The sequence below is a fragment of the Alternaria novae-zelandiae genome (genome assembly GCF_023758075.1).
Source record: "Alternaria novae-zelandiae strain BMP 2774 chromosome Unknown scaffold_21, whole genome shotgun sequence".
Classification (NCBI taxonomy): domain Eukaryota; kingdom Fungi; phylum Ascomycota; class Dothideomycetes; order Pleosporales; family Pleosporaceae; genus Alternaria; species Alternaria novae-zelandiae.
In genome coordinates this window covers 287,642-315,384 of record NW_026056981.1, presented here as the reverse complement: position 1 = coordinate 315,384, position 27,743 = coordinate 287,642, and the positions used below count along the sequence as shown (strand labels likewise).

General features: G+C 52.6%; 13 protein-coding genes across 13 annotated transcripts; 7 read left to right on the top strand and 6 right to left on the bottom strand.

Moving 5' to 3' along the window:
* Positions 1 to 347: 347 nt before the first annotated feature.
* Positions 348 to 2,009, top strand: J4E88_008874 (uncharacterized protein; the record flags this gene model as incomplete). Its single annotated transcript, XM_049402482.1, has 2 exons — positions 348 to 1,005; positions 1,054 to 2,009. 2 exons carry the CDS (start codon positions 348 to 350, stop codon positions 2,007 to 2,009), a joined length of 1,614 nt encoding a protein of 537 aa, XP_049251719.1.
* A 675-nt stretch (positions 2,010 to 2,684) lies between these two features.
* CYS3 (cystathionine gamma-lyase cys3) lies at positions 2,685 to 4,045 on the top strand (the record flags this gene model as incomplete). Its single annotated transcript, XM_049402481.1, has 3 exons — positions 2,685 to 2,810; positions 2,860 to 2,945; positions 2,995 to 4,045. 3 exons carry the CDS (start codon positions 2,685 to 2,687, stop codon positions 4,043 to 4,045), a joined length of 1,263 nt encoding a protein of 420 aa, XP_049251718.1.
* A 1,507-nt stretch (positions 4,046 to 5,552) lies between these two features.
* J4E88_008872 (uncharacterized protein) lies at positions 5,553 to 6,503 on the bottom strand (the record flags this gene model as incomplete). The annotated part of the gene is made up of 2 exons (XM_049402480.1): positions 5,553 to 6,436; positions 6,500 to 6,503. The coding sequence occupies 2 exons, from the start codon at positions 6,501 to 6,503 to the stop codon at positions 5,553 to 5,555; spliced, it is 888 nt and encodes a 295-aa protein (XP_049251717.1).
* An 889-nt stretch (positions 6,504 to 7,392) lies between these two features.
* Positions 7,393 to 8,181, top strand: J4E88_008871 (uncharacterized protein; the record flags this gene model as incomplete). Its single annotated transcript, XM_049402479.1, has 1 exon — positions 7,393 to 8,181. The coding sequence occupies one exon, from the start codon at positions 7,393 to 7,395 to the stop codon at positions 8,179 to 8,181; it is 789 nt and encodes a 262-aa protein (XP_049251716.1).
* Positions 8,182 to 8,935: 754 nt separating this feature from the next.
* J4E88_008870 (uncharacterized protein) lies at positions 8,936 to 13,405 on the top strand (the record flags this gene model as incomplete). Its single annotated transcript, XM_049402478.1, has 1 exon — positions 8,936 to 13,405. The coding sequence occupies one exon, from the start codon at positions 8,936 to 8,938 to the stop codon at positions 13,403 to 13,405; it is 4,470 nt and encodes a 1,489-aa protein (XP_049251715.1).
* Positions 13,406 to 13,717: 312 nt separating this feature from the next.
* On the bottom strand, positions 13,718 to 14,325 carry J4E88_008869 (uncharacterized protein; the record flags this gene model as incomplete). Its single annotated transcript, XM_049402477.1, has 2 exons — positions 13,718 to 14,255; positions 14,306 to 14,325. 2 exons carry the CDS (start codon positions 14,323 to 14,325, stop codon positions 13,718 to 13,720), a joined length of 558 nt encoding a protein of 185 aa, XP_049251714.1.
* An 855-nt stretch (positions 14,326 to 15,180) lies between these two features.
* Positions 15,181 to 15,960, bottom strand: J4E88_008868 (uncharacterized protein; the record flags this gene model as incomplete). The annotated part of the gene is made up of 1 exon (XM_049402476.1): positions 15,181 to 15,960. The coding sequence occupies one exon, from the start codon at positions 15,958 to 15,960 to the stop codon at positions 15,181 to 15,183; it is 780 nt and encodes a 259-aa protein (XP_049251713.1).
* Positions 15,961 to 16,276: 316 nt separating this feature from the next.
* On the bottom strand, positions 16,277 to 16,991 carry J4E88_008867 (uncharacterized protein; the record flags this gene model as incomplete). The annotated part of the gene is made up of 2 exons (XM_049402475.1): positions 16,277 to 16,827; positions 16,910 to 16,991. 2 exons carry the CDS (start codon positions 16,989 to 16,991, stop codon positions 16,277 to 16,279), a joined length of 633 nt encoding a protein of 210 aa, XP_049251712.1.
* A 548-nt stretch (positions 16,992 to 17,539) lies between these two features.
* On the top strand, positions 17,540 to 18,715 carry J4E88_008866 (uncharacterized protein; the record flags this gene model as incomplete). The annotated part of the gene is made up of 1 exon (XM_049402474.1): positions 17,540 to 18,715. One exon carries the CDS (start codon positions 17,540 to 17,542, stop codon positions 18,713 to 18,715), a length of 1,176 nt encoding a protein of 391 aa, XP_049251711.1.
* Positions 18,716 to 21,053: 2,338 nt separating this feature from the next.
* J4E88_008865 (uncharacterized protein) lies at positions 21,054 to 21,539 on the bottom strand (the record flags this gene model as incomplete). The annotated part of the gene is made up of 2 exons (XM_049402473.1): positions 21,054 to 21,258; positions 21,451 to 21,539. The coding sequence occupies 2 exons, from the start codon at positions 21,537 to 21,539 to the stop codon at positions 21,054 to 21,056; spliced, it is 294 nt and encodes a 97-aa protein (XP_049251710.1).
* A 40-nt stretch (positions 21,540 to 21,579) lies between these two features.
* J4E88_008864 (uncharacterized protein) lies at positions 21,580 to 23,085 on the bottom strand (the record flags this gene model as incomplete). The annotated part of the gene is made up of 1 exon (XM_049402472.1): positions 21,580 to 23,085. One exon carries the CDS (start codon positions 23,083 to 23,085, stop codon positions 21,580 to 21,582), a length of 1,506 nt encoding a protein of 501 aa, XP_049251709.1.
* A 218-nt stretch (positions 23,086 to 23,303) lies between these two features.
* Positions 23,304 to 24,391, top strand: TPC1 (mitochondrial thiamine pyrophosphate transporter; the record flags this gene model as incomplete). The annotated part of the gene is made up of 3 exons (XM_049402471.1): positions 23,304 to 23,336; positions 23,409 to 23,461; positions 23,509 to 24,391. The coding sequence occupies 3 exons, from the start codon at positions 23,304 to 23,306 to the stop codon at positions 24,389 to 24,391; spliced, it is 969 nt and encodes a 322-aa protein (XP_049251708.1).
* Positions 24,392 to 26,704: 2,313 nt separating this feature from the next.
* On the top strand, positions 26,705 to 27,562 carry J4E88_008862 (uncharacterized protein; the record flags this gene model as incomplete). The annotated part of the gene is made up of 1 exon (XM_049402470.1): positions 26,705 to 27,562. The coding sequence occupies one exon, from the start codon at positions 26,705 to 26,707 to the stop codon at positions 27,560 to 27,562; it is 858 nt and encodes a 285-aa protein (XP_049251707.1).
* Between the last annotated feature and the right edge of the window lie 181 nt (positions 27,563 to 27,743).

Below are 27,743 nucleotides of genomic sequence, written 5' to 3'. Positions count from 1 at the left end.
GGTTCACTCACGCATACCACGTGCGTTAGCGCGATCCGAATTGGTCAGTCGCGGCATGACGTTGGAAGGAGCGTCTGACTCGCGAAATCGCGCCTCTGCCTCCATCACACAACCTCTTCAACCACCAGCCTCTGGATGCCTTGCTTATGCTTCACGACAGAGGAGAGCGCTAACATTCACGGAGCCTAGACATTCACCGGAAACCCCACTGACGGATTCCATGGCTACATAGGCACTCGCCAACCGCCTCGACGAATCACTCCCACCATGGTCTCGCTGCACCTTCCAGACCTACCACTCCACGGCATTTCTGCAGGCGACATCACATAACATAATCTCTACTCAAAATGGAGTGCGACATCTGCGGGAGAGACGGCAGCCTGAGCCAGCCTCTCCACTGCATGACCTGCGCGCGCTCATACCTCGAACAGCCCCGCATCCAACTCGCAAAGACGCTGATAGACCGCGATGCCGTTGCGAAACACGTCACAGCTATCATCAACGGCTCGGAAGACAAGGCCATCCAGCATGTTTCTCTCACCGACTCGAAAGGCGGGCTCTTGGTCGACAGGCAAGAGTGTACGAACAATCTAAACTGGGAGCGGACGAAAGCAGAAACGGCAGAGATACAGGACCGACTAGGCATGATCTCAGAGCATGCCGACCAGCTCCGACGGCAGATGGAGGATACCAGGAAGCAGCTTGAAGCGAAGCGAGCGGCGAACGCGCAACGCAAGTCAGACCTCTCGTCCGCCACATACGGCATCGAATCGCGGCGGGCGAACGAGTTGGACAAGGTGCAGCAGAGGGTCAAGCGATCGGACTACAACGCGGACAAGATGCACCACGATACCATAGATCTGCGCATGCAGCTGTGCACGACTGCTGCGAGGCTTGCGGGACTCAAGATGCAGCGGCGAAAGACAAGGGACGGCGGTATCAAAGAAGTCTACAATATTGGGCCCGGCACGCGTTTGCGGATATACGATCTTCGAGATCTGAATGGTATGTCTAGGCTATACCTGTCGAGGCGATTTGCTAACTCTGGAACAGATGTGACGCCTGATGGCCTATCTGCCTCACTGGCTGCCGTGGCCCAGCTCGTCGTTCGAGTCGCTGCGTACCTGGGCATCCGTCTCCCAGCCGAAATCACACTCCCCCATGCCGATTACCCTCAACCTACAATCTTCAGTCCAGCATCCTCTTACCAGGGCAAGAAAGTACCTTTCCCCGGTTCGACACCCTCACATTCGTCCAGCGCCAGTCCGGAAGCGTCCCGAACGCTTGAGACGCGTATCCATCTTCCGAAGCCGCGCGCGTTATTCGTCGACCGCCCTTTGAGTCACCTCTGCGCCGAAGATCCTCCTGCATACTCGTCCTTTATTGAAGGCGTGTCTCTGCTTGCGTACAATGTGGCCTGGCTATGTCGAACCCAGGGCATGAAAGACAGCTTCAAACAGTGGGAGGATACTTGTTCGATCGGTCGCAATCTGTTCCGACTACTGATCACGCAAGAAACATACAATCCCCAACGCCTCGAGAATCCATTGGACAAAGATATCACCACTTCCAGGTCTTCCAGATCGATCCTCCGCAAGTCACCTGTAGGCTTTGGGCAGCTTTCACACGCTACTTCACATTCCTTCCTAGGCATGGCCGAGAACGCACAGTACATCAGCGGATGGGGCTTGTCGCCAACTAAGATTATCGACGAGCTGAGGGGATACCTGTTGGCTGAGCAGCAGGCGCAAGAATGGGACGTGGTGAACCAGAAAGAATGGGAAGACATGGAGAACTTGATCGCGGAAGACCCCATTCTTGTTGGTGAGAAACGGCGAGGTAACACCGGTCTCGACGATGGGCGTAGCTACCTCACGTCGACTACGAGGAACGGAAAGTCTTCACCATCACAGACGGGACATGTGTTCCATAGCGAGCAGACAGCGCGAAAGAAAGGCATAAGTGGATATGTGAAGCTTAAGAGCCGGCCAGAGGAGGATGCATACTAAGCATCACCATTATACCCCCAAGATACCCATAGACGTTTGCGCCCTTCATAGACCTCTCTCCACTTCAATCAGATTACGATGCAAATCACTTGCCATTGAGCGCCAACGTCAAATTGTGCTTACGTATCCAAGAACTCTATAAAGCATCTCGCCCGAACAACCTGCTGGACTTGGTAGGACTCGCAGCGCGATGTGTAATCGAAAAGCTGCCAAGGCCGTCACAAGGCGGGTCGGAGAATACTATGACACCATCTCCGCTTGCTCACGAAACCAACGCGCGCTTTGGGCCGAGCTGTGTATGCCACGGTTTGAGCAATCGCCGCCTGATTAATCTGCTGCTGAGAAATGTCAGACGTCCAACGCGGCCTGTTGGGTATAAGATGGCAGGAGCCATGGAGATGGTTCTCCCTTGCTTTCCATCTCCACTTTGACAGGAAATTCTGCAAGAAAGAATTATTCTGCATTCGCGCCATCACGGTCAACCGCACATGCACCACCGATAGAAAGCGCGCTAGGATTTGTCGCTAGAACAATAATTTACCTATAGGCGTCAACACCTCGGAGGGCCTAGAATTTAGAAAGAAGTTTGTCCTCTCGCTGCATTTCGAGGTTCAAGTTCCTTCGTACCATCACGTCAACTCCGCCCGCCGTTCGAAGAGTACTCAGAAGATCAAGATGACGCTGCCCGACCACCCTATCGACACCCCGCCACGCGCGCCGTCACCAGTCCACGGATTCGGCACGCTCGCCGTGCATGCCGGAAGCCCTCATGACCCCGTCACCGGAGCTGTCATTGAAGCCGTAAGTATTTCAGGCGCATGTCTCACAAACAAACGGCTAATCCAATCAGATTTCCCTCTCGACAACATTCGCGCAAACCGCCGTTGGAAAGCCCATAGGCGAGTATGAGTACTCGCGCTCCTCGAACCCAAACCGGTACGCATCCGCGACACCATTGAGATATTCAAAACTAATGCGCCCGCAGAGACAACTTTGAAAAGGCAGTCGCAGCCCTCGAACACGCCCGCTATGCGCTCGCGTTCTCGTCCGGTTCCGCCACCACAGCCAACATCCTGCAATCGCTCGCCGCAGGCTCACACGTCGTGTCCGTTTCAGACGTCTACGGCGGAACGCACCGCTACTTCACCAAGGTCGCCCTGACACACGATGTCAAAGTCACCTTCAGCCCGAGCATCGAGATCGACATCGCTGAGCTCATCCGCCCCAACACGAAGCTCATCTGGATCGAGTCGCCGTCGAACCCTACGCTGACGCTTGTGGACATCCGCAAGATCTCCACGATTGCGCATCAGCATGGCATCATGGTGGTTGTCGACAACACCTTCATGAGCCCGTACGTTCAGAACCCGCTGGACCACGGCGCGGATATCGTGGTGCACTCCGTCACCAAGTACATCAACGGCCACTCTGACGTCGTCATGGGTGCCGCGGCCTTCAACTCCGATGAGCTATACGAGCGTCTGTCTTTCCTCCAGAACGCCATTGGTGCCGTTCCCTCGGCCTTTGACTGCTGGCTCGCACACCGCGGTCTCAAGACCCTGCATCTCCGCGCGAGGGAAGCAACCAAGAACGCTACGGGTGTCGCAAAGGCTCTCGAGGCCTCGTCACACGTCGTTTCCGTCAACTACCCCGGTCTTCCCTCCCACCCACAACACCACATTGCGCTGAAGCAGCACCGTGACGGAATGGGTGGCGGCATGCTTTCCTTCCGTATCCAGGGCGGTCACGCAGCTGCAGAGCGTTTCTGCCAAGCGACCAAGATCTTCACACTGGCTGAGTCGCTGGGTGGAGTCGAATCGCTCGTCGAGGTACCCAGCGCCATGACGCACGGCGGTATCCCCAAGGAGCAGCGCGAGGCAGCGGGTGTCTTTGACGACCTCGTCCGCATCAGCTGTGGTGTTGAGGATGAGGCGGATCTTGTTGCCGATGTTAAGCGTGCGCTTGAAGAGGCCGTTGTTGGTCCTAAAATTACTAACGGAAAGGCTTCCAACAACGCTGCGCCGGTTGCTCAGTAAATCTTGCTCTGAGTACCGTGGGGGTGTACCAGGTGGAGAAAAGTAGCTTTTATGAGCACATATGGATAGATGGCGTTTTTGTTCGGTATGGGCTTATGACCCTTATGATGGATATGATATCAGAGATACTCTCAATCGAAAAGTGTGGTGTCGTAGTAAGACAGGGAATTATCGAGGTTGTCTATCTTTGTGTATCTGTACTTTCCAAAGGCAAATTGCGCAAGCTGTGACTGGTTTGTCGTCCGCCCATGGTTACCACAGAACCAGGGTAAGGGAGCCAAAGTATGGCTGCGGCCAAGTGGTGAGTCAAAGGAGAGTATATCTTGTAACTGATGTCCATCTCTATTTTTTGCACGACAGTCAATCCCAGCCCAGACGAAGTGATCGTAACAGCAAGGATCAGTACCCTCAAAGCCATGTTTCCTCCCCCAATCTCACTTGAAGAAGTGCGCTGCCTGTTCCAGCAGCTTTTGGCACGCAACCACGACAGCCCGAATATTCACGCACACCCCGTATTCATCTCCTTCGATATCGCACACGGAAACCCCAAACGCTTCAGCGCTATCGGCGCATCCACACTCGACACGAGGAGTCTCACAACTTCACACTTCTCAACGCCGATGCACCATACTCACCCGCCCCTCCACACAGAGACTTTCGACTTCCGGTACGGTCGAGTAGGCGTAAATAGAAAGCAATCGCGGGCCTTGTTCCATGGCCAAGTGCACCAAGTGCGATGGAGCGAGCGCGCTGCCGTTCTCAACCACATCTTTTCTCACTACGTCAATGGAGATAGGGAGCCGTGCTGTAATGCGCGCAATCTACCTCTGTATGACTCATCGAAAGTCAATGACTCAAACGAACAGCGACTGCCGATTATCCTTGTTGGCCACGACATCCCTTCGGATCTTCTCTCGTTGAACAAGGCGGGTGTCAGCATAAATGACATAGCCACCGTGACCGCGATCATCGACACGCAGAAGCTTGCTCGCGAGATGTACAAGACTGACGATCCTGGATGGAATGTATCGCTCCGAACGCTATGTCGCCTGGTCGGTATGATACCTAGGAAGTTGCACGATTGCGGGAACGATGCTGCGTGGACGCTACTTGTGCTTTTTAGTCTCGCTGCGAAGCTGATTAGCGAGGATGACGCAGGGAGACAAATACTAGAGGAGGTTATAAGAGAAGGTACACGCGATAGTAAGACGAGGAAGCAAAGGGACAAGGGAAGTAGAGTGAAGAATAAAGAAGATCAGGCGGACGACTGGGCAGACAATCTCGTTGTTGAAGTTCCTTGAGTCGCGCTAGGACTGAGCTTCTCAGGCGTCAAGCTCATCGTTCAAGCTTCGTGTTTATTTGGAGGGACTTGTCCGATGATATGAATATAGAAGTCTGAATGACTGCATGAACATGACTGCATTACGAACAACTCTCGACAGGTATTGCCGTGCCTCGTCTGCTCCACCCGCCAATCAATTACAGGAACAGAAACGTCGCGACCTCTCTACACGCCAACGCAAACATTGGTCTCTGCCCACATGCTTTGACAGTTCGATCCAACGCCAGTGTTCCACTTGACAAAGTTCGCCAAGGTGATCTTCTCATAGCTGATGATCTGTTGGCAAGTGTCGCCCTTGGAGACGTAGTGGAACTTCCTGCAGTTGGAGACCATGCCAGGCTGGGTAGGTTGAGGGGTCTGGATGCCGTTACCGGCAGAGGTGGTGGTGGTTGGCTTCTTGGTAGTAGTTGTGGCCGGGGTACCTCCGATAACACCAACGCAGACATTGACCTCAGCCCACAAGCCAGAACAGTCGTTATTCACACTAGGGTTCCACTTGGCAAAGTCAGTGAGGGCGATCTTCTGGCTGCTGAGCACTTGGCTGCAGCTAGAACCCTTAGGCACGTAGTAGAACTTGTTGCAGTTAGAGACCATTCCGGGTTGGGTTGGCTGAGGTGTCTGAATGCCGTTTCCTGTGGATGTAGTGGTCGACGGTTTGGCGGTCGTGACGGGGGTCCCTCCACCAATGACGCCAACACAGACGTTCACTTCGGCCCACAGACCGGAACAGTCGTTGTTCACACTGGGGTTCCACTTGGCAAAGTCGCCGAGGCTGATCTTCTGACTGTCGAGCACTTGGCCGCAGTTGGTGCCCTTCTCGACGTAGTAGAACTTGTTACAGTTGGATACCATTCCAGGCTGCGTGGGCATGGGAGTGGCAACACCATTGCCGGCCGTGGTGGTGGTACTGGCCTTGGTAGTCGTAGAGGAAGTGGTGGGCCTCGTAGCAGAAGTGGTGGTGGTGGCCGGCTTAGTGGTTGCTGACGTGGTGGTGGTTACAGGAGTCGAAGTTGTGATCGGGTCGTCGGTAACAGTGCCAATCACACAGTCTAGTTGTCGGTGTAGGAAGTTAGCGTATACATCACATGCAGTTCGTAGGGAGAATCTTACACTCATTGCTGGTGTCGAGGTTGGGGCAGGTGATACCGGGGTTCAGATTCTTGAGATCGTCGACAGACAGTCCCCAACTGGATGCAAAACTCTCGCACGTCGCACCGCTGTCAGCTGTGGTAGAGAATCCACAGTCAACGCCCCGGCGAAGATGAGCGGGCCATGCCAGGGCCGATCCCGTGAGGAAACCGGCAGCAAGTAGACGTGTAAGTTGCATCTTTGGGAGTTTGCAGTATTACAGAAAGGTTGTAGAAACGAGTGTGGAATGGAGCAAGCTCGATGTCTTGATGGCAAGATGGGAACTCAACGACGCTCTATGCCATCTTTCTTATACCTTTCATCGCAGTTCCCCATCTTCTTTACTTGACTCTTCGTGTTCTAGCGTTCGAACAATTAGGCGGCAGACCAGGCGGGTCACTGGTGTTGGAAGCGGCCTGCATAGTTCATTCAGGAACCTCGGATGAGCTGACAACGGGGCGTAAGAGAAGCAATTGACGATGCCACTAGCGCAGCCACAATAGCGGCCGGTGAAGAGTTTCCCCTGATTGTCCCTGCCCTTGAGGCAGCAGCCATAACGGTTCGGGAACGGACCGGAAGTGGACATGAGGAACGGCAAAAACGCGGCTCGCGCGACGGAGGTGGAGGCGAAGGCGTGGATGCCAAGCGGGCGTATTGGCGTTTTAGCCGCTAGCGTTGTTGCACGGTCGTTTGATAGGCCGCCTTCCGCCTTCAGCAAGGTACCTTGCATTCACTCTATCGATCCTCAATGTAACCTAAATCTTCCACTTATATTTTTTCCACTTCTCGACTGTCTCCTTCTGTTCTACGACTACATCGACGCACCTTCGCCCCCAACTCCTCAGCCACCTATCTACCGTCCCTGCTTGGCGTCAGCATGCTGGTCGCCTTACTCCTCGCCGCTTGCGCGGGAGCCGTGAACGCAGCCTCCGGCATGCTAGAGGTGGACCTCGTCTTTCCTCGCAACGAGACCTATGCCGCGACGCAAATTTTTCCAGTTATCGTCGCCATCCAGAACCCCGACCTAGGGCGATTCTTGAATCCTACGCTAGACGTGACGGTCACGAACGTGGAAACACAGGCTAGCAGAGACCTCTTCTACCACCTAAGATGGGCAAACTTCTCCGGCAGTGAGCCTTATCAGGAGGTCAAAATCCTTTCGAACTTCACCGAAGAGGGCGTGTGGGCGCTTCGCTTGGACGTGGGCTGGAACAGTTGCACCGAGGACTCGCTTGCATTCCTCGGAGGTGGTCTCGCAGCCAACCGCACGAGTCGCTCCACATTCTTCACCATCAAGAGTTCCGCACCAGAATTAGATCTCGTAGCCGCCACAACGAACCGAGACTGCACCGACAATGAAGCAGTTGCCATCAACGTCGACGCCACCCTGCCGGTCCCTGATTTCATCACCTGGGAGGATTATGATGGAAAGACTTGTGCATCTATGGCAGCCACCACACCGGCCCCGACTCCCTGCAACATCAAGATTGATGCAGCTGCTGCTTCAAACATTTCTGCATCCATGACCTCGCTTCATTGCCAGGCAACTCGAAAGCCTGGAGACTCTTGTCCAACTGACGAGAAGAGCACTGCACAGCGACTGATTGGTGGAGGTACGGCAGGATTGGTGGCCGCATTTGGTACATTCGGCTATATGATGATGTGAAAATCTTCACAATTACTTAATACACATTCACTCGGTTGTTGAGCGATTGACTTCCACTCCTATCTCAATTGGGACCACCATATTGCACATCGATACGTCAGATTCTGACTGTAAGCAATAGCTAAGCAATAGCTTTAGATTACAAGACTTTTCCCGCTTGGACCATTGCATCAGGCCCCCATCAGGATCAATCTATGGAATTGCCGGGAGCTGGGCCGCACCGTGGGCAGCTCGGGTCTGACGGCACCGAAGTGCGGCTGAACTACGGGCCAGGCCGTCTGTAGGAACGGTCTAGTCTGGGTAAAAGCTTTGCTGAACGCTCCAGGATGACTGCAAGGCTACCTGGACTGGTACATCGTAGGGCTGATCTCAGACCGAACCCCTGCATACACCCGTGGATTTTCATCTCATGCTTGTTGGAAACCTACTGTAGCATGCCTCGGAAATGAGCATCCACAACAGGCCCCCCAACGGCGGGTAAGCAATGACCGTGTTAGGTCCACTGACCGGAAGTTCGTCTTGCGGGAGACGAATCTCAAGATGGTCAGAGGTCTGTCTAGGTCGTTCGATACAAACCTTGACGAGCAACGGTGTGACTGCAGACAGTATAAAGCAGACTTCTCCTTGTCGATAGTTAGGGCACCAGGTATCCCAAGTCACTCTTTTGACTCTGGTAGCTTCTCCTGTCACATTCACTTGCAGCCCTAGAGCTCAGTATCTTGACTGAGATAGCTTCAGTTGTTGTATTACAACTATGGTTGCCTCAGCATGGTTGAGCCCAGCAGTCAGGGCAATCGGATTCTTGCTCTTTGCGGACAGTGTGTCCGCGAAGGGAGACTTCAGACTTGCTACGAGCCCGAGCTACCGCAACTCCAATCCTTGCCCAGAACGATGCAGCATCTCTGGCGCGAACACGGGCAACTGGTCTGCCTATCCCAACTTCCAGCAGATCAAGCGGTGTACGGAGACCATGTTCTACGACTTCTCTCTTTACGACGAGGTCGATGACGATTCGAGCAACCACCGTATCAATGCCTGCTCCTCGTTTGGCACCGACTTCACTGGGCTTGCCAGCTCGGAACCGAATTCGACCAACACCGCCCAGACTGTCGATGTCGATTTCGAGATTGGCTGGTGGAATGAAGGCTTCGGCCTGGCTGCCTCCGGTCTCCGATCGCTCATCGCGCAAATTCGAGAATACGCAGACAACGGACATGGCGCTACTGATCGACCCTTCATCATGTTTGGCCAGTCTGGTCAAGCTACGATTGGTCTATACATTGGCCAAGGCTTGTTGAATCAGGGGCTCAGCGCTTCCGCCATGAAGCTTTTTGAAGACAAACTCGACAACCTCAATGTTTCGACGCCCAGCTTGGCTATGCAGCTCTGCGAGCCAAGTTACGGTAGCGACCATATATTTGGACTCATGGTGACTAGCAACGGCACATTCACTCCAGTGCAAACTGCCATCAAAACTTGGGCCAATGCGACATGTCTATCCTTTTCCGAATCGACCAACATCACCGGACAGGCCATCTTTACTACACCACTGGTACCCACGAACAGCACTACAAACTCCACCTTGTCCAATTCCACCTCGCTGTTCGAGCGAACTAGTCAGCACCAAGCACACAAGAGGTATCCGTCTCATGCCAGGTTTCACGCTCGTGCGGACTGCAGGACCGTTCAAGTCGATTCTGGCGACAGCTGTGCCAAGCTGGCTGCCAAGTGTGGCATCACTGCTGCAGAGTTCACCAAGATCAATTCGGACTCTAGCTTCTGTGCAAACCTGAGGCCAAAGCAGCACGTTTGCTGTTCGAGTGGAACCCTTCCGGATTTCAGTCCCAGTCAGGGGTCGGACGGCACATGTTACACATACCAGGTCAAGACCGACGATAACTGCGACGATCTTGCTGCCCAATTCAGTCTCACAAGGGACAAGATTGAAGACTTCAACAAGAACACATGGGGTTGGAACGGCTGTAAGCTCCTCTTTGTAGGCACCAACATGTGTTTGAGCAAAGGTAGTGCGCCATTTCCAGCCCCTATTGCCAACGCACAGTGCGGCCCGCAGAAGCCCGACTCGAAACCGCCCACCGCTGGCACAAATGTTACAGATATGAATCCCTGTCCTTTGAATGCATGCTGCAACATCTGGGGCCAATGTGGCATCACCAAAGACTTTTGCGTCGACACCAACACTGGTGCTCCAGGTACTGCTAAGCCGGGTACTTACGGCTGCATTTCCAACTGTGGAACCGACATCGTCAAGGGCTCTGGCAGCGGCGGTATCAAGATCGCCTACTACGAGGGCTATGGGATGGGCCGCGACTGTCTCTTCCAGGATGCCTCTCAGATCGACACTGCAGCGTATACGCACATTCACTTCGCCTTTGGCACGTTGACGAATTCATACGAGGTTGAAACTGGCGATGTGCTATCAACATACCAGTTTAACGCATTCAAGAAGATCAAAGGCGCGAAGAAGATCTTGTCATTCGGAGGATGGGACTTTTCTACCTTTCCTGCTACGTACAACATCTTCCGGGAAGGTGTCACATCCGCCAACCGACTCAAGATGGCCACCAACATTGCGAACTTCATCAAGAAGCACGAACTTGATGGTGTTGACATTGATTGGGAGTACCCTGGTGCACCCGATCTTCCGGGCATACCTGCAGCTAGCAAGGCTGACGGCCCGAACTACCTGGCTTTCCTCGTCGTTTTGAAGAACCTTCTGCCCGGGAAGTCAATTTCCATCGCCGCCCCCTCCTCATACTGGTACCTCAAGCAGTTCCCCATCAAGGACATTGGCAAAGTGGTCGATTACATTGTCTACATGACTTATGATCTTCACGGCCAGTGGGATGCGGACAATTCCTACTCTCAGGAGGGATGCGCTACAGGTAACTGCCTGCGCAGTCAAGTCAATTTGACGGAGACAAAGCAGTCTCTTGCCATGATTACCAAAGCAGGCGTTCCAGGAGCCAAGGTTATTGTTGGTATCACGAGTTATGGACGATCCTTCAACATGGCCGAAGCAGGTTGTTGGGGCCCAGGCTGCGTCTACACGGGCACTCGCGAAAGCTCCCAAGCAACCAAAGGAAAATGTACCGGCACAGCTGGGTACATTGCTGATGCCGAGATTGCAGACATTGTGAACGATCAGAAGAGGGCTGGACGCGTAGTCAAGAACTTTGTCGACACTAGTAGCAACAGCGACATTCTTGTCTATGATGACACCCAATGGGTGAGCTACATGAGCGCCAGTACGAAGAAGACACGCGCCACCTTGTACTCAGCCTGGGGATTTGGAGGTACTACCGACTGGGCAAGCGACTTGCAAACATTCCACGATGTTCCAAAGCCGGCGGCGAGCTGGGGCGACTACAAGCAACTCATCAAGTCTGGCCAGGACCCCAGGGCCGACCACACACGCAATGGCAACTGGACCAGTTTCCACTGTACTGACGTACTGGTCGACGATGCCTCATACTATACACCACATGAACAATGGGTGGGGCTCAGTACTGATGAGGCTTGGAAGGACATTATCAGAATCTGGAAAGATACCGATCGTGGTAGGGGTGGCATCAGCTTCTCTCAATCGGTTTCCGAGACTACCAATGTTGCCTCCTCACCCGACTGTGGTACGATGTCATCTAGCAGCAATTGCGATGCGACCGCAGACTGTGGCCAAGGATTGGAGGCAGAAGACTCAGGCCCCGCAGCCATGCTGATTTGGAACTCCTTCGTGTTCATTCATCAAATGTACAAGGATTACCATGACGCCTTGTTCGATGTGGCTGCAGTAGTTGCTACCAATCTGCGAGATCTGGAGAACAAGTTTGCGCCAATTCCACCCGAGCCCGATCACACATGGGAGCTATTCCTTATCGACCTTCTCACCCTTGGAACCCTTTCAGCTGCTGGGCCATTCTTCAACAATCTCATCAAGAAGATGCCTTATTTCAAGGGGGAGGGCCCGGCATTTGACAACGCCAAAGACACTACTTTCACATTGATTGGTCAAAGCACAACCATCGCCAAGGACTTGTTGACTCTGGGTGACCCAGACGCAAAATGGACCGTCGAACTTCAAGATTCCTTCTCCAGTTACATGGGCAATGTTATCACTGGATGGGCCAACGTCACTACCATCGCGTTGAAGCGGTTGTTCGATGGAACCGATGGAAGCATCGATACTCTGTGGGACATCATCTCGGATGGAAAGCTTATCCTTGGCGCAGAGTCCAAGGACGTCCATGGTAGCGACAGATTTCCCAGCCCTATGACCGAGAATGATCTCCGTGCCAATATCCAGAAGTCCGTCTTTGGCTTCGCTATCCCAAACCTTTGGAGTGTATCCAAGGCCTACCCCTTCATCATCGACTCCGGTAACGGTTGCGATGGAGACAACATCGGTAAATACATGGATGACGACACCATGAAAGCTACTGGAATGTGCTTCGAGGGCAAGATGTACTATATTGCCAGTCCTGACGGCGATGCTAGAGTGTGCAAGTGTGAGCCCCAGGAGAAGGGCCCTTGCCAAACTACATGCAGAGTCCAGAAGTTCTCAGCACCCAAGGGCCTTGACTCTTTGGACGGGAAAGACGCGTTCGGTGGTATCACCAAGGAGGACCTCATCAAGGGCTCCGTCAGGACCTGGACCTCGAACGGTCGCAAGAACGGCGCAGAGGTTGCAGATCCCACCAATGACGGTACAATGGACAACTTGCTTGACATCGACGTAACGACGCCCGGCTTCATCCGCATACCCGTCTGCAGTGCAGACAGGGCTTTCCAATCCTGGGACACTGCCGATAAGGGCTCGAGCTCACACTACCCCTGCGACATACCACCAGGCCGAAACGACTGCAAGGACTCCTCTTTTGACGACAAGACGAGCGGTGCTTCACCCAGCGTCGACGACTGTCGCCAGATCATCACCAACATCCAAGGAGATGGTTCGACTGACTGGACCACGGATGTCATTGGGCACAACCAGCGCGAGATCGCCAGGTCTGGTTCCTGCTCTTTCGGTGTTGAAGCGTCCAAGACGAACGGTAACGTCAACTTCGTAGTTGGCGGGCAGGACGTCATCGACATCATCAACACCGCTATCGAGAAGTTCGGTGGCAGCGGCAAGGTGGGAGCTGAAGGCCACATGGAGTGCAACGGCAACATCAAGGGCCAGGCAGTTACCTGGGGTATCTACTAGGAGAGTCTACTTAGACTCATTTCACTTTTCTTTCTTGTACTTCCAAATACATCAGCTTGATGTACTGTTTCGTTTGTATGCTTGTACCATAGATCAGAGACACGTTCGTTCACAACAATGGATGCATCATTGAACGTCGAGTAATGGCGGTTGACGAAGTCATATATGTCTTGATGTTTACATGCTACCTACAATAGCGGAGAGGCTCATTTACATGAAGAGTAGCACTGCATGACTATTTGGTCAGGGCTTCCCAGTCATATGGCTTCTCATCAAATCCCTTACACGATTGCAACTTGCCTATGTCAGCTTCTACTTCCTCTTGACCTCTATGACCTCCAGACCCATCCTACCAGTCGCCTCCCTTAGATAAACTCCAATGACATCGAGATTTATTGGCGGTGAGTGGAACGCGTAAGGGTAGATGGATACCTTTTGCAGCGAGGTCAGCGTATCGAGGTGCAATCGCGGGCTGTCGCTCGCATGATGCTCGGCGCGCATCTCAATCTCTTCCACAAGCTCTCCCGTCATATCGATAGACTTGACCGCGCTAAGTTGCTCCGCAGTGAGACTACTAGTGAATTCGATGAGCGAGGTGTCAAGCTCGAATTGGAATGTGTTGAGCGCGAAATACATCATTGAGGCCTCGCTGTGGACTTGGCGACATGTATATAGAAGCGCTAGCATTCTCCGTGTGTTTTCTCTAGGGACAGAGTTTCCGTGCTCATCCTCCAGAGCGGGAATATCGACGTATACGGGGAGGTGATAGTGCAGAACGAACTTGTAGATGCGGTTTCGAAGCTCCCCCGGGAGTTGAAGAAGGGGCGAGTTGTCATGGTTGAGTTGGGTGCTAGTCTGGAGTTAGCTTTGATCCAGAAATGGCAATCGGAGAAAACTTACATGCGATCGTAGTCCGACATATTGTTGGTGATACTCTCGGCGACGGCTAGCCTTGAGACTGATCGCTGGGCTTGTTGATAAAGCCTTGAGTTCAGCGGGAAGATATCCCCCACCTGTTGAGGCCTTTTGTACACTTATCGAGCAAGTGATCTCGAATAGTGAAGTCAATTCCTGCGTACTGCAACTTTACGCTACAAGGTGAGAATTAGAGATAAAGAGATCTTCAAGGACACTATACCGGTTCCTAGCGGTGGGAATGGGGATGTAAATAGCGGGGGAGGGCACTGGAGGGTTTGACTCAGTGACCAAGAAGAAGTGCTCCGTGCACAGGCAAAACACCTATTCACTGAAATGTCATCCATCGATGTAAGACAACATATTCACTAGCCTGGGAAGAATAAGATTCAAGGAACTACTCCTCCTGGCCGACCCCTAGAATTTTCAGACGCTGTACGGAAGGACCATGCCTAGACTTTATTCCCATGATCGAGAAGTATCTTCACCAGGGCCTTGTCAGCGCCGCACTATCTACTTTTTGATCAGAGTGTAAAAAGATAATACTAGAATAGCAACGCGATTCAAGGGGGTAGGTACAGCGTCGAGTAGATCACATCAAGTCATGGTCATTTGAGGTACGTTCATCAAACTTTTGTAGTGCCTATACTAATGCTAGTATGAGATCGCACTCTGAAATCACTTTTTGACTTGAAACCCGCATCATAACCATGCAACCTGAACATTCCTATCTTCCAGTTGCGGTGATCTCCATATGCTCAGCCACGTACTTATTATTCTGCTCCACGAACCTGACCGTTGTGACACTCAGCCTCCATCCCATTGTTCCAACTCTCCAGGTCTACCATATCGCCACGTGGTTACTCCATGCTCTTCAAGTTGATAGTTCTCTCTTCTTCGTTCTCAACGCCAACACGTTCGTTTCTCCTATTTCCTGGGGCAATCCCATCGTCCATCTGCGAGGCCACTTTCTCCTTTTTTTCCTTCTCTTTTTTGATCTCGGCGGCAGCGAGACGTTGCTGCAAGACCTCCACCTTAGCTTCAGATTGCTGCAACTCTATCGCCAGTCGCTCGCGCTCCCGCCGGTCAATTCTCCATAGGACGTCTTTCATGGCAGAAGCACCGGGCCCCGTCGCCTTGAGCGCCTCCCTCCGCTCATCTACCGTGTAGTCGTCGAATCCCGGCATGAGCTGTCCATCATGGCTCACGTTGAGCTTCTTCTTCATTGGCGGCGGCATGCCTGCAGGGTCAATGGGGCGAATCTTCCATTTCGGATCGAGTTTCCTCCACGCCTCTAGCTCTTCTTTTGTGATGTGCGGTGTCTGTTTCAAATTGCCCTGCTCGTCGTAGTTCCATGTGTAAACGGCAAAACGATGCGTGGGTTCCGGTGCGACACGTTGGATGAGCTCGTCTCCTTCTTTGATCATTTGAGCCTGTGACCGGGCAGTACGAGCCCTTACAAAGGTTCCTTCACTTCGTGTTGAAGTGGCTCTATCATTGGCCCGTGCCCATGTTAACGGGTTCTTATAATCATGGAATAAGTAATCATATTTGTCTTCCGCTAAGATGACTGTGTGGAGGTCCGGGAGCTCGGAAAAGTTGGGTATGTACTCCTCCGACTTTGTTGGAGGGGTCGACATGGTAGGCGCGGGGACCGGATTGCCGGTAGGTGTTGTTAAGAATGGATCCATGGGTCAGATTTGGTTTGGAGGTGAGAAGGGAGGATGGTTGATCACCGTTAAGTGTTGCTTGGGGGGAATTATGTTCAGATTGGTAGTAAGAAGAAGAGTGGAGGATGTAGGAGTATCGAAGGCCGGCTTATATACAAGAGACTAGCAGCCGTAGAAGGGCTCGGGTGAGAGTCGTGTGGGTGAGAGAGCGAACCTGGGGGGGTTGTGGATCTAGGGTCACTCACAACCTTCCTTGCGCAACTGCCCTACTACTACCGTCATGTAGTCACTTGACGTTCTTCTCCAGCCACTCTTCCCACTGCTCCGCCGTCCACGAACTGCTAATCTCATTGTTCACAACCCCATCAAACACAACCGTAGGAGTGACATGCACACCCGTTAGTCGATTCGCTTTCACCTGCACCTTAACATCGTCCGTGACCCCGTTTCCTGAGTTCAACGCCCCGTCCTCACCAGGCTTGTCGCTTATCTCCAACAGTCCATAAACCTTGCCTTCATCGACACCCACAGACCCGGCGATTTTGGCTAGTCGCTTGTACGTCGCGTTCCTCGTCTCGTTGACCAGGCTTACGTCGAAGAAGTCTTTCTGCTGGGCAAATAGCTTCTGTGAAAAGTCCCAGAATTTGGAACTGTCGACCTTTTGTACGGCGTAGGCGGCTTCGTGGACGAGGGTGGAGGATGGGTGCCAGGGTTGGATTTGTTGCCGGAAGATGGTTTGGACGCGGTCGGAGTATTTCTCGAGAAGTGTCTTGCGGAGAGGGGTCTCGTAGATTGTTTTGAACATCTTGGCCGAGAAGGGGCACACATAGTCGAGGTCTGGGATTTGACTGTTAGTCTGATGGAGGCCTTGGGATGGGTCGGGAAGTTGTAATCCAGCAGTCGAGGATGAAACACTTACAGAGCTCGAGTGTGTGGACGGTCTTGGGCTGAATAGCACTGGAGGCCAGCTTTTGGCCAGCGAATTTGGGTGCGAGAGCCATGGCGATTGTTGATCTAAGGTTGTGCTGGGGGTCCGGTGAAGAGGTGGATGCTCAATTGATACAGAGCTGTGCTATATATTTGATGGAGACGAACAGATGGCGTGACAATCGGCAGCTTCGGAGTAGATGGATATGGTACCAGAACACGAATGCTGACATATGAGGATGCCATCGGAGCTATGGATATGACGAAAGCGGGGCCGGATGTCACGCATGCGAGAACACGGGCCGCAGGCAGGCATCTCCAGCAGCGCCGACCCGACGGCAAGAAATAAGCAGTATACATCTAGATGTGCCTGTATTTCTTCGTAATCTAATAATGCAGCTGTTGGATCGCACGTGTTGTCTGGTTGAGGAGGAAGCGCGGTCAGGGATAGCTCGCCCCTCCCCCACCGCGCTCCACCACAGCTGTCGCGCCAACTCCGCTCACTCCCGAGCCTCGAGCTTCATGCGACACCGCGTCATGAGCCGCGTCCAGTAGGCGCTATAACTTAGACATCCACAGTCCTTATCCACACATCACCGTAGTGATCGCCCATCATCCAGAGATGCCCGAACCTAGCTCAACAGACGACGACCTCCTTGCCCGCCTCAACGCGCTCAAGACATCCTCCGTCAGCCTGGATACCAACTACAGCGCTTCGATAGCACCTAGGAGTCCTCCCAAACCCACCGATGACCTCGCCGCTCGCTTCGCACGTCTTGGTAGCGCGTCTCCCTCAGGCTCGCCACAGCCGTCGCGTACAACGTCCACGAACAATGCCGGCGCACCCGTCGCAGCACCAGGGGCACCGAGCTACCTGGAAGGGATAGCCCAAGGCGTAGGAGGCTCGAATGTAGAGTTTAACGAGGAAGATGAAAAGAGCCTAGAAGAGTTACTGGGTGAGCTAAACGGCGCCGTCGGCGACCGGAAGGATTGGGATGTATCCAAGGAGGAACAACAAGATGTTGGAAAGCTGTTGAAAGACATGCGCAAGATACTCCCGGAAGTGGTGAATACTAGGGCACAAGGGCCGCAGAGAGGGCGTACAAAATCTGAGCAGCCATCGAAGGAGGAGTTGACGGACTGGGAGAGCATTGAAATCAATGTTGGAAGTGGGGAGGTCGGTGGAGCCAGGGAAGACACAGAAAGTGGAGATGAGGAAGATGAAGATGGCAAGAAGAGAACCGAGGACGACGAGGCAGATGATGTGATTGCGAGAGTTATAGCAGAACTGGAAATTAGCAAGAAATACGATCCCCCCTCTCCCCCCTCTCCCCCGTCAGAAGACGACAAGTCAGAATCAGGAGACCAGAAGAACGCATCAACGGCAGATACCACAGACGGCGGCTTCACACTGCCTTCCGCACCGAATACCCTCCCTGAAGACGACTTTGCGAGCAGTCAAGCCATCGAAGATGCATTCACCGCACGCCTGGCCGCTCTAGCAGCACCTTCACCATCACATACAGATTCTCTCGGCCTGCCTTCCGCCCCTTCGTTCGCACCCAGAAATAAGCCGCCGGTATCTACGAATCTACAAAAGCAGGTCGATGGGGAGATTGACACATGGTGTATCATTTGTCAAGACGATGCGACACTGAAATGCCTGGGCTGTGACGGTGATTTATATTGCCAGAATTGTTGGATGGAAGGGCACCGAGGGGAGTCTGCTGGGTTCGAGGAGAAGAGACATAAAGCCGTCTTGTATAAAAAGAAGAAAAAACAACAGGCCGCAGCTTGAAAGTCTCAAATCGGACCCGCAATATGTTGTGCTTGTGCGATTGAAGATGGAACCCAAGACAGGTATGGGTGGCATTGCGTAGTGTCTCAAAGTCGACAATGCGAAAACAGGGATACGCGATAGGATGTGTCCGAAGATCCCTCGACGGTAACCCTCGCTCTTGGAGACACATGGAGCCTCTGGTCCGCGCCGAAGAAGAGTGGAAAGATTTTCTCGAGCAAAACGCGACAAGCCCCTTATACACCCCGTGGGGATGGGCGAACGGGCCTCGCCTTTAAGAAGCTTCAGTCTCTCCGGCGCATGTGTAGCGGAACTAGGAGCAGAGCACACGATAGTACAACACCTGAAAGCATGGAGCTGTATTGACTCAAACGTTCTGCCACTCGGTTTTCTCGGAGCTAGCAATAATAAGCTGTTCCGAATACACTTCAAGCCGGCCTATGGGAGTAAACCTCGCGAAGACAAGACAACTAGCCGTTCTTGCTCGAATGAAGAGCCACGTTCCAAGCCAATCAATATTAATCGCATTCTACAAAGAATACTTAGGGTAGGCTGTACATTGTCTTAGTCATTGTGTAGTGGTTAAGGTTCAATAGTATGTATACCGCAAGCTACAACTCGAGGCACTACCCTCTAAACACTTCTTGGATTCACTGGCGATTGGAAGAAGCGACGCGGTCTGGTCGCACCTTCCAGGTTCGTTCTCAGGGCTCTCCCCTCCACTCAAACAACGCTAGCGGGTGTTAGTCTGTGCAACCACCTCCCTCAGTCGAATCCATACATTAACCACATCTCCTCGACCACGCTGTCTCTGTTACGGGACCTCGATTTGCTCAACACCTTTACCGATTTTTCCCATCTTCTCGTTACTACGAAGAAAACTCGAAACGTTGTAATGGCCAAACCTGAACGTCGGGGCTCCGACATGTAACACAACACCGTCTTGTCTGTCTGTCTGCCAGCTGACCGACCCCTCCAGTACTTCGCGCAACGCCGACTCGTCACCCCTTCTGCGTCTTCCAGCTGAGCTACGCAACCAGATCTACGGGTGCGCAGATCTCTGCCCATAACAATAAAAATGAGCTATGCTAACATCTTAGGCCTCAATTAGATACGTACTAAGCGGCCGTGTTTACAGAGTCCAGGGCGACGGTCGCGTCAACGGACATCCGCTCAGTCTACTACTCGCTTGCAGTCAAACCTACCATGAGACTGCCAAGTCACCATATATCGCACTGAACGTCTTCTCTTTCAACACTCTGCTCGAGTTCCAGACGTTCAAAATGCGACTCTCGCCCTCACAGCTCGACGAGATCCAGACCGTACAGCTCAACGCATGGGAACATACTCTGCCGTGGTACTCGAGTGGGGAGTCTCAAATCATCTATGGTTCTCTTTATCTGGGCGGGCTGCGCGGATTACGAACTGTTTATGTTGAGGAGCCACTGATATCAAATAAACAGCAGTGTGATGAGTTCCGAGCGCTTGTGAGAACACTCAAGAATTATTTGGACCGTACGACTAAAACCGTGGTGATAGTACCTAGGAAGCTATAGCTGTTCAGGGCCGTGTAAGGCAAATCACGGCCGTCGATGATGGGGATAAGAAGAAGAAGAAGTAGGATGTAGTTGGGTTGCTGAGTTAGCATGTTGGATAGTGACATAGACTGATCTCGTTGCACACGTCCAGATGATGCGGTCTCAAGGCGCGGACACTTGCTCGTTACTTCAGCGTGGCTTCCTGGTTTCTAGCTCGGGAAATACCGTGGGCGCCATCTGGGGCAGGTGAGCGAGCGGTCTACTTGAGGCTAGCGTAATAGACCCTGGCCTTCTCTCTTAGTAGTCCTGGCTGTGTGAATTACCTTGTGCTCCCCACGTCTTTCCCCGTGCTATACTACTTCGACACTCTGAGTAGCCAACAATGACGGATACGGAACGCACGACCGACGCACGCTTGCTCATGTAAGTACCGAAACGCTGCACCGCAAGTGTGTAAGAGCCATTCACCATGCCAAGCTAACATCAACAGATACATGCGCAACACTGCCGAGTCCCCACTTTTGCGCCTACCCGGAGAAATCAGAAACCACATCTACGAACACGTCCTCGGCCAACGCACGTACGCCCTTTGGGTATATTCCTTCAAAGCCACATACACGCATCGAAATGACCTCGCTCTCCTGCGCGTCTGCCGCAAGGTCTACGACGAAGCAAAGCTCCTTCCCTTTTCGCTAAACACATTCTGCTTCCCCCATTTTCTCAAATCATACTACACTCTCATGCTGGGGCTTGATGCAACGGAACGACAGCTCATCCGCACGGTTCGCCTAACGTTCTATTTAAGAGAAGCTGAGAGCCTCGTTGCGGATCTGCATGAGTGCCGGCTTGATTCCTTGTCGCAGGTCTTTCCTGCAGTGCGGTCTGTACATCTTCATGTGGGTTGCGGGGAATTCGATCCGACGAGATTGGAACAGGCAGTGATGAGTATTGGAAAGCGGGTACAGAGCGGTCTGGACGAGGGTGTCGACCTGGAAATCACCCGTGCTAAATATTGATCAGAGCATCGTGGTGGGAAGCATCGTCGGTCGTGCTCAGGATCAGGTTACCGAGGATTCACAAAGAAGATTTCTTTTCGCGTCATGACGCCGTATTGATACTGACTATGTATTGGAGTCGGATGGTAACCAAAGGCTACCCAAAGTTCGTCTTCGCAGCTTTCGAGACTGGAATGTTTACAGTAGCGCAAGGGGCATGGGTGATATCTTCCACGCATGCTGACCATTGACTGAATCCAATAAGAGACCCAAGTTCCTCAGCACAGCCATATCCATACTGCGCAACCTAGACTACTGAACACCCCCACCTTCATTTCACGGCATGCCTAACCACACCCTCAGCGACCCATTTTCCCTCAAACTTCTCTTCCAGTACCCTCAGCTTACTAAAGAAAACATCGTCATCCACGTACGCCCCCTTCAGCCACCGCTCACCCTTTGTAGCATCGAAAGCCTTCCTAGCATGCAACACCCGCCTATTATCGAAGATGACACACTCCCCCTCATTTAACCTATACTCATACAAATTCTCCTCCGCACTAAGAAGCTTCTCATACGCGTGCGAAGCAGCAATGAAGGAGCGAAGCGACGTGGAATTGCCGCTGCCAATTCGCGCTTCGAAGGGGCCCTGGAAAGGCGGGGACCAGTTTATGCGACGGATGGCGAGGTTGGCAGGATCGCTGTAGTTTGGATAGGCGAAGGTTTCAATCACTGGCCGGGTGAAGTGGTAATGGTAGGTCGGGTGGTGGTAGTGGTATGTTACGGGAAATGTACATAGCATTCTGAAGTGGCCCTCGGATTGTCGCCGGAGTTGATGTGCCGCAGCGAAGGAGTCCGAGAAGAAGGATTCGCCACCCGGTGTGCGGGCTCGGAGAGAGTGCAGGAGTTGTAGATGCGGTGGGTTAGATGTGTACAACAAGTCCATGTGAAGACCGAGGTAGTCGGGCGTGTAGGCTATGTTTTCGGCTTTGGGTTTCGAACGGACGTCCCATGTTCGGCCATAGAAAGTGTCTTTGAGGGTACCAATACGGGAGGCGAGGGCTACGACAGACTCTTCGGATTCGGGCACGTTTTTGATGAAGAGGAGGCCGTAGCGGTTCAAATGAGTGAGGGCTTCGAAGAGTGTTTCATCTTGGGACATGTAGGTGTCGTAGTCGAGCCATTTGTTGTCTTTCACGATCCTGTTCTTGTCCCAGAACACTCTGTCATCGTGTCGCACTCCGCCACGTAGCTCAATCTCTGTGTTGAATGCGCGGCGTAGCCAGTCGATGGAATGCCGTGTGCGGTGCTCCGGACCGAAGCCTTTGACGTCTGTCTTCCATTGAAGCTCGATAGAGACTCCCTTCTCTTCATCAAGTACCGTCTTGCAGCTGCCCTCTAAATCTTCTGGTATGTCCGAAGTCTGGAAGCGCTTGTTCTTGCTGTCAGGGTCCATGCATCGCGTACACGTGCAGCTGTCACGAAGGAACGCAGCGTCGAAGATCTTGGGCTCGCCATCGATGTTCACAGCGATCCTCTTCGCTGGGCTACCATCAAGCTGGCCAATGTTGGATTCATCATGAACGAGAAGTTCCTGCTCTTTCGATTGTCTCAGCTCTTGCTCCTGTTGCTGTTGCAGCTGTTCCTGGCGCTTGGTTGGCCGAAAAGGGCCATGTGTAGCGGGGCTCCAATCAGCATGCTCGGCCGGCTTAGGTGATCGCCAGAACGAGTTGAAGAAGAAACACCGTCTCTGAACAGCAAGCGTAGTCCTGCGGGAAGTGGTGACTTGCGATCTCAGACTCCGTAGCGGTATTCTGGTGGTGATGGTGAAAGACATGGTCGGCCGCAGCTGTTGGCAGTGACGGGACACGGCGGGGTTCCTTGCTTTTCAACGTCAGGGAGCGAGCGTGGTGGAAACAATCAACCCGTAAACCGAGGTCTCTACTACCCTTTGCCCGGCACGTTTGCAATTACAGGTGTCCTACCGAGCATCGGCGGTGGGTAGCTAATTACGCGCGCGAACATAGCACGTGTCTCAATCGACGCGCTGGGCGCATGTCTGAGGGTGTCGCACAGCTGAAGCATGAGGTAGGAGCTTGTCTATCTTCACCGTTTACCGACACGATATGCTGGCAGAGGCAGGGCTGATATGACTGGTAGGGCTCCCAGCGACAAGTTGTCGTCGCAGGTGCGGCGGCAGGCCTGGTGTCGCGGTATGTTCAATCTCCCATGTTCGCGCACATGGCTGACATTGCGACAGCTTCGTGATAGCTCCCCTCGACGTCATAAAGATCCGCCTACAACTCCAAATCCACTCGCTCTCCGACCCGTTCAGCGTTCGCAACGTTCAAGGGCCCGTCTACAAAGGAACATTGGGCACGCTCAAACAGATTCTTCGCGAAGAGGGTGTCACGGGGCTATGGAAGGGCAACATACCGGCGGAGCTCATGTACTTGACGTACGGTAGCGCCCAGTTCTCTGCCTACACGTACATATCGCATTGGCTAGAGACCATTCCGCCGCCATATACGCTTCCCAGCTCAGTCGCGAATTTCCTCAGCGGAGCTAGTGCGGGTGCTGCTGCGACGACGGCGACATACCCGCTCGATCTTCTTCGCACGCGCTTTGCTGCGCAAGGAAAAGATCGCGTCTATACCTCCATCATCGCGTCTCTCAAGCACATCGCGCAGCATGAAGGACCCAGAGGCTTCTTTCGCGGTCTCGGCGCAGGCGTGAGCCAGATTGTGCCGTACATGGGCCTCTTCTTCGCTAGCTACGAAAGCTTGAAGCCTATAACCGCCTCTTCTCCCATACCACTGCCACTCGGAAGCTCAGATGCCGTCGCCGGTGTCATCGCGAGCGTTCTCTCCAAAACAGCCGTCTACCCGCTCGATACTACGCGCAAGCGACTACAAGTCCAAGGACCAATGCGCGAGCGATACGTTCATCGGAACATACCGACATATACCGGCGTCATCAGTACCATTACGCATATATGGAAGCATGAAGGTCGACGAGGCATGTACCGCGGGTTGACGGTCAGTCTTCTGAAAGCTGCGCCAGCCAGTGCGGTCACAATGTGGACATACGAGCGGGCCATGGGCCTCATGCTCGCTTTTGACGAAAAGCACAAAGACGATTGAACATCGGGATTCTAATATGCATGGGTCGGCGTTGAGATACCAAATACCCCTTCTTCATAAATACAACTTCTCAAATCAAGATACATTACAAACCAACCTCTTCGCGAGACTAGCTCAGATTCCCAAATTCTCCCTCTCTGCCCGTCCACGTTACCTTCATCATCGGCTGCTCTAGGAAATCCTCGACACCCCTCCTCGTCGTCGCTTCGCCCCACCCTCTCCGTCGCAATGTCTGCTGTAACATGAAGGCCAGATCTACGTTGTTCACAGCTATCTCCAACGTCTCGCCTTTGGAACCTGGTATCACGAACTCTAGATATAGTCGTGGGGCGTCGCGGGCGGTCATGTAGAATGGTGTCCATGACGGTCCTGGTGGTGGACGCTGAAGTAGCTGTGGGCGAGCGTGAGAGACATTCCTAGCGACGGATGGATCATGAAGAGGTGGCGATGGGTTGGCCTGAAAGTTTGAATGGTTGGTACGCCTAGTATCAAAGTCCGGATATACGTTGCGTACATCTTCTTCCAACTTGGCGAGTTCTTCTTGCATCTTGATGTTTTGGTTACTGAGTAGCCAGTTCTTGTGGTTTAGTTCTTCGATCTTTTCTTGGTTTTCACGGGCGAGAGCCTCGAGAGCTGCTAGACGCGCGTCTGTGGACATTATAATCTAGGATGTTCTGACGAGCCAGGGGGGGTATATTAGAGAGAAGACGGGAACTATAGCGATACCAGGCTTGGATCATACATGTTGAATCTATTTATCACCTACGATGGTATGAGGTATTCAAGCAGTCAGAGTAAGGTTTTGAACTACTGGTACGTGATTCATGGGAGGATTTAGTCTATGTCCGATCCCCCAAGTCACAAATTAGGATCGTAGCGTGAAGTCGAGTTACGCGGGTTGGAATGTGCTCTTCAGGGAAGGACTAGCAAACGATGCTGGAGACGTTTTGATATATAAGCCCCGCGAGGACGTCTGCTACTGACGCATGAACAACGACTCTACAAAACGCTACGTAGTTAGCCCCTACCCAGGCAGTCTCTTGCCATTACCCCGAATGCTGACTGTGTTATAGTAAATCAAAACGCACACATACATTTCCCCACTGTCACATCAAGCCTACCTCCAGCAACGAGTCCGCATTGAACTCAACAAAAGTCCGAAGCAAAGATCCACAGCATGTCAAATCAAGGCTGGATCTGTAAGGACTGCGGGGCTGTGAATTACCATAATGAATGGCATTGCGAGGTGTGCACTCAAGTCTAATACTGTCAAGAGAAGTGGATATTGGAACGTCGTATGGAGTTGGAATCGACAGAAACAACCCTATTCCACATTCAATCCTGCAGTGTGACTAAAGTGATAAATAGTGGAAAACTCAGACACTCTACTTCGTACCGCAGTATGCTGTACCGCTACATCTTCAGACTTGAAAAGAAGGTGTGATTAAGGAAAGCAAAAAGAAAGTGTTGGTCCCAATCACCACTGTAGAGCTGTCGAATTCTTCCTCGCTGACATTACTCAGCACAAAGACGGCCATTGCAATCGATGCCGGATGTATGCATAAGCTACCTAACCTTGGAATAATCTCAGAAGCTAACCACTATGGGAAGCAAGGCAATGTGTGGTCATGCTAAGACCCCTACCTCGCCGGGTAATCCTCGGGTGCCGAGCCGCGAGGCTTGGCCCGAGCTTCCCCTGCCGAGGATATGTTGCACACTCTCATATTACGACCTTTTTGAAACTGGTAGAGGGCTATACCAGACTTTGGACACCTTTTCGATGATACCCACTGGCTTATATATTCATCTTAATGCTAAGACCCACCTAGGCATCTAACAACTACTTCACACAGCCTCGGGAACTTAGCAACCCATCGTTACCGACTATCCAAACCCCGGACGTACATAACAAAAACCACTCGCGAAAAGGCCTTAGTCTCCAGCGCAATGTCCAGAAGAATATGGCGATGCGGCTCTCACGGCATCGACCCCCGCTAGCCTACCCTTTTGGAACCCGTGCCGCACCCAAGTAGGTCCTTGCCCCTGGCGAGCTTCATCCAATCCTGTCTCAAACTTGGACTACTGTACCCGATCGCACGTTTATCGTTCTATCAGGTATAGAGCTTTGTTCATGTTTGTTCCCATTATCCGTTAATCCTTCCAATACCCAGTACAAATGTCGTTCCCCTGGGCCAGTTTTTTCCTTTGTACTGTGGGTTCCTGACTTCATTGAATTACTTAACGGGTCTTTGCTACGATTTCTTCTTCAATTTCATTATCCCGGCAGCCTTCCGGTCGTCTCTCGCCCCCAGAATGCGTGTTCTTACTTGGGTCACCTGGTTGTTCGTTTCCTTGCTTGGAGCTGTTGACGCGGCTGCCAGCGATACCTCAGGCGTTGTGGAAGTAGACCTAGTCTTCCCGCGCAACGACACATACGCGCCAGCGCCATATGTGCCCATCGTCTTTGCAGTTCGGAACCCCGAACTCGCGACATTACTTGGTTTGCATCTCAGCTTCCAAGTCTGGAATATAACGAACGGCTCAATCGTCGACGAGGGAAGCTTCGGCGACCACTATCGGGACGGAACCCTCAACTGGACAGACACGTCCAGCTCCGACCCGGAGCTCGTATATCGCCACTACACAGAACTCAACATAGAGGGCAAATGGATGTTAAACTGGTTCCTGCGCTGGTCTAATTGTACATACGACCCTCTTCGGGAAATACATTATCGAGATTCCCAAGGGCAACGCTTCGGCTCAGGCATCAAGTTCACCACGAAGAAGACTGCGCAGGGTATTGATCTTGTCGACGCAACAAAAGACCAGAGTTGCCCTGGAGATCAGGGAATAGCTGTCAACGTCGTTGATACTACGAAAGTTACCGGAGGCTCCTACGGCGTGGGCGAACAGTGCGCAATCTTGGACAATTCAACCGTTACCCCAACTCCTTGCCAGGTCAAGATTGACGCTGCAAGCGCGACAAGCATGGCGGTGGCCTTGACGGCAAGTCTCTGTTCGGATGAGAATCTAATGTGGGTGGAGGCTGGAAGGGCTCCAGAGCCAGAGATCAGTTGCCCTGTAGATGAGAGTGCCGCCCAGCAACTCCTCGTCGGGGGTCTAACATGCCTAATGGCTGCGATTGGGGCTTTGAGCTATCTCCTCTTGTAAACAGATTACGTGTTAAGATGCGGGCATAACGCGATGTAATAGCACAATGTATATACTCGGTATACAACTATACTCCCCGACCACCTCATACTCACCTTCAGTATCTGTACACAACAACCAGAAAGCAAGCTTCAAAAAATGAAAATAGAATTCGCAATCCTACTAAACCACACAAAAAAAC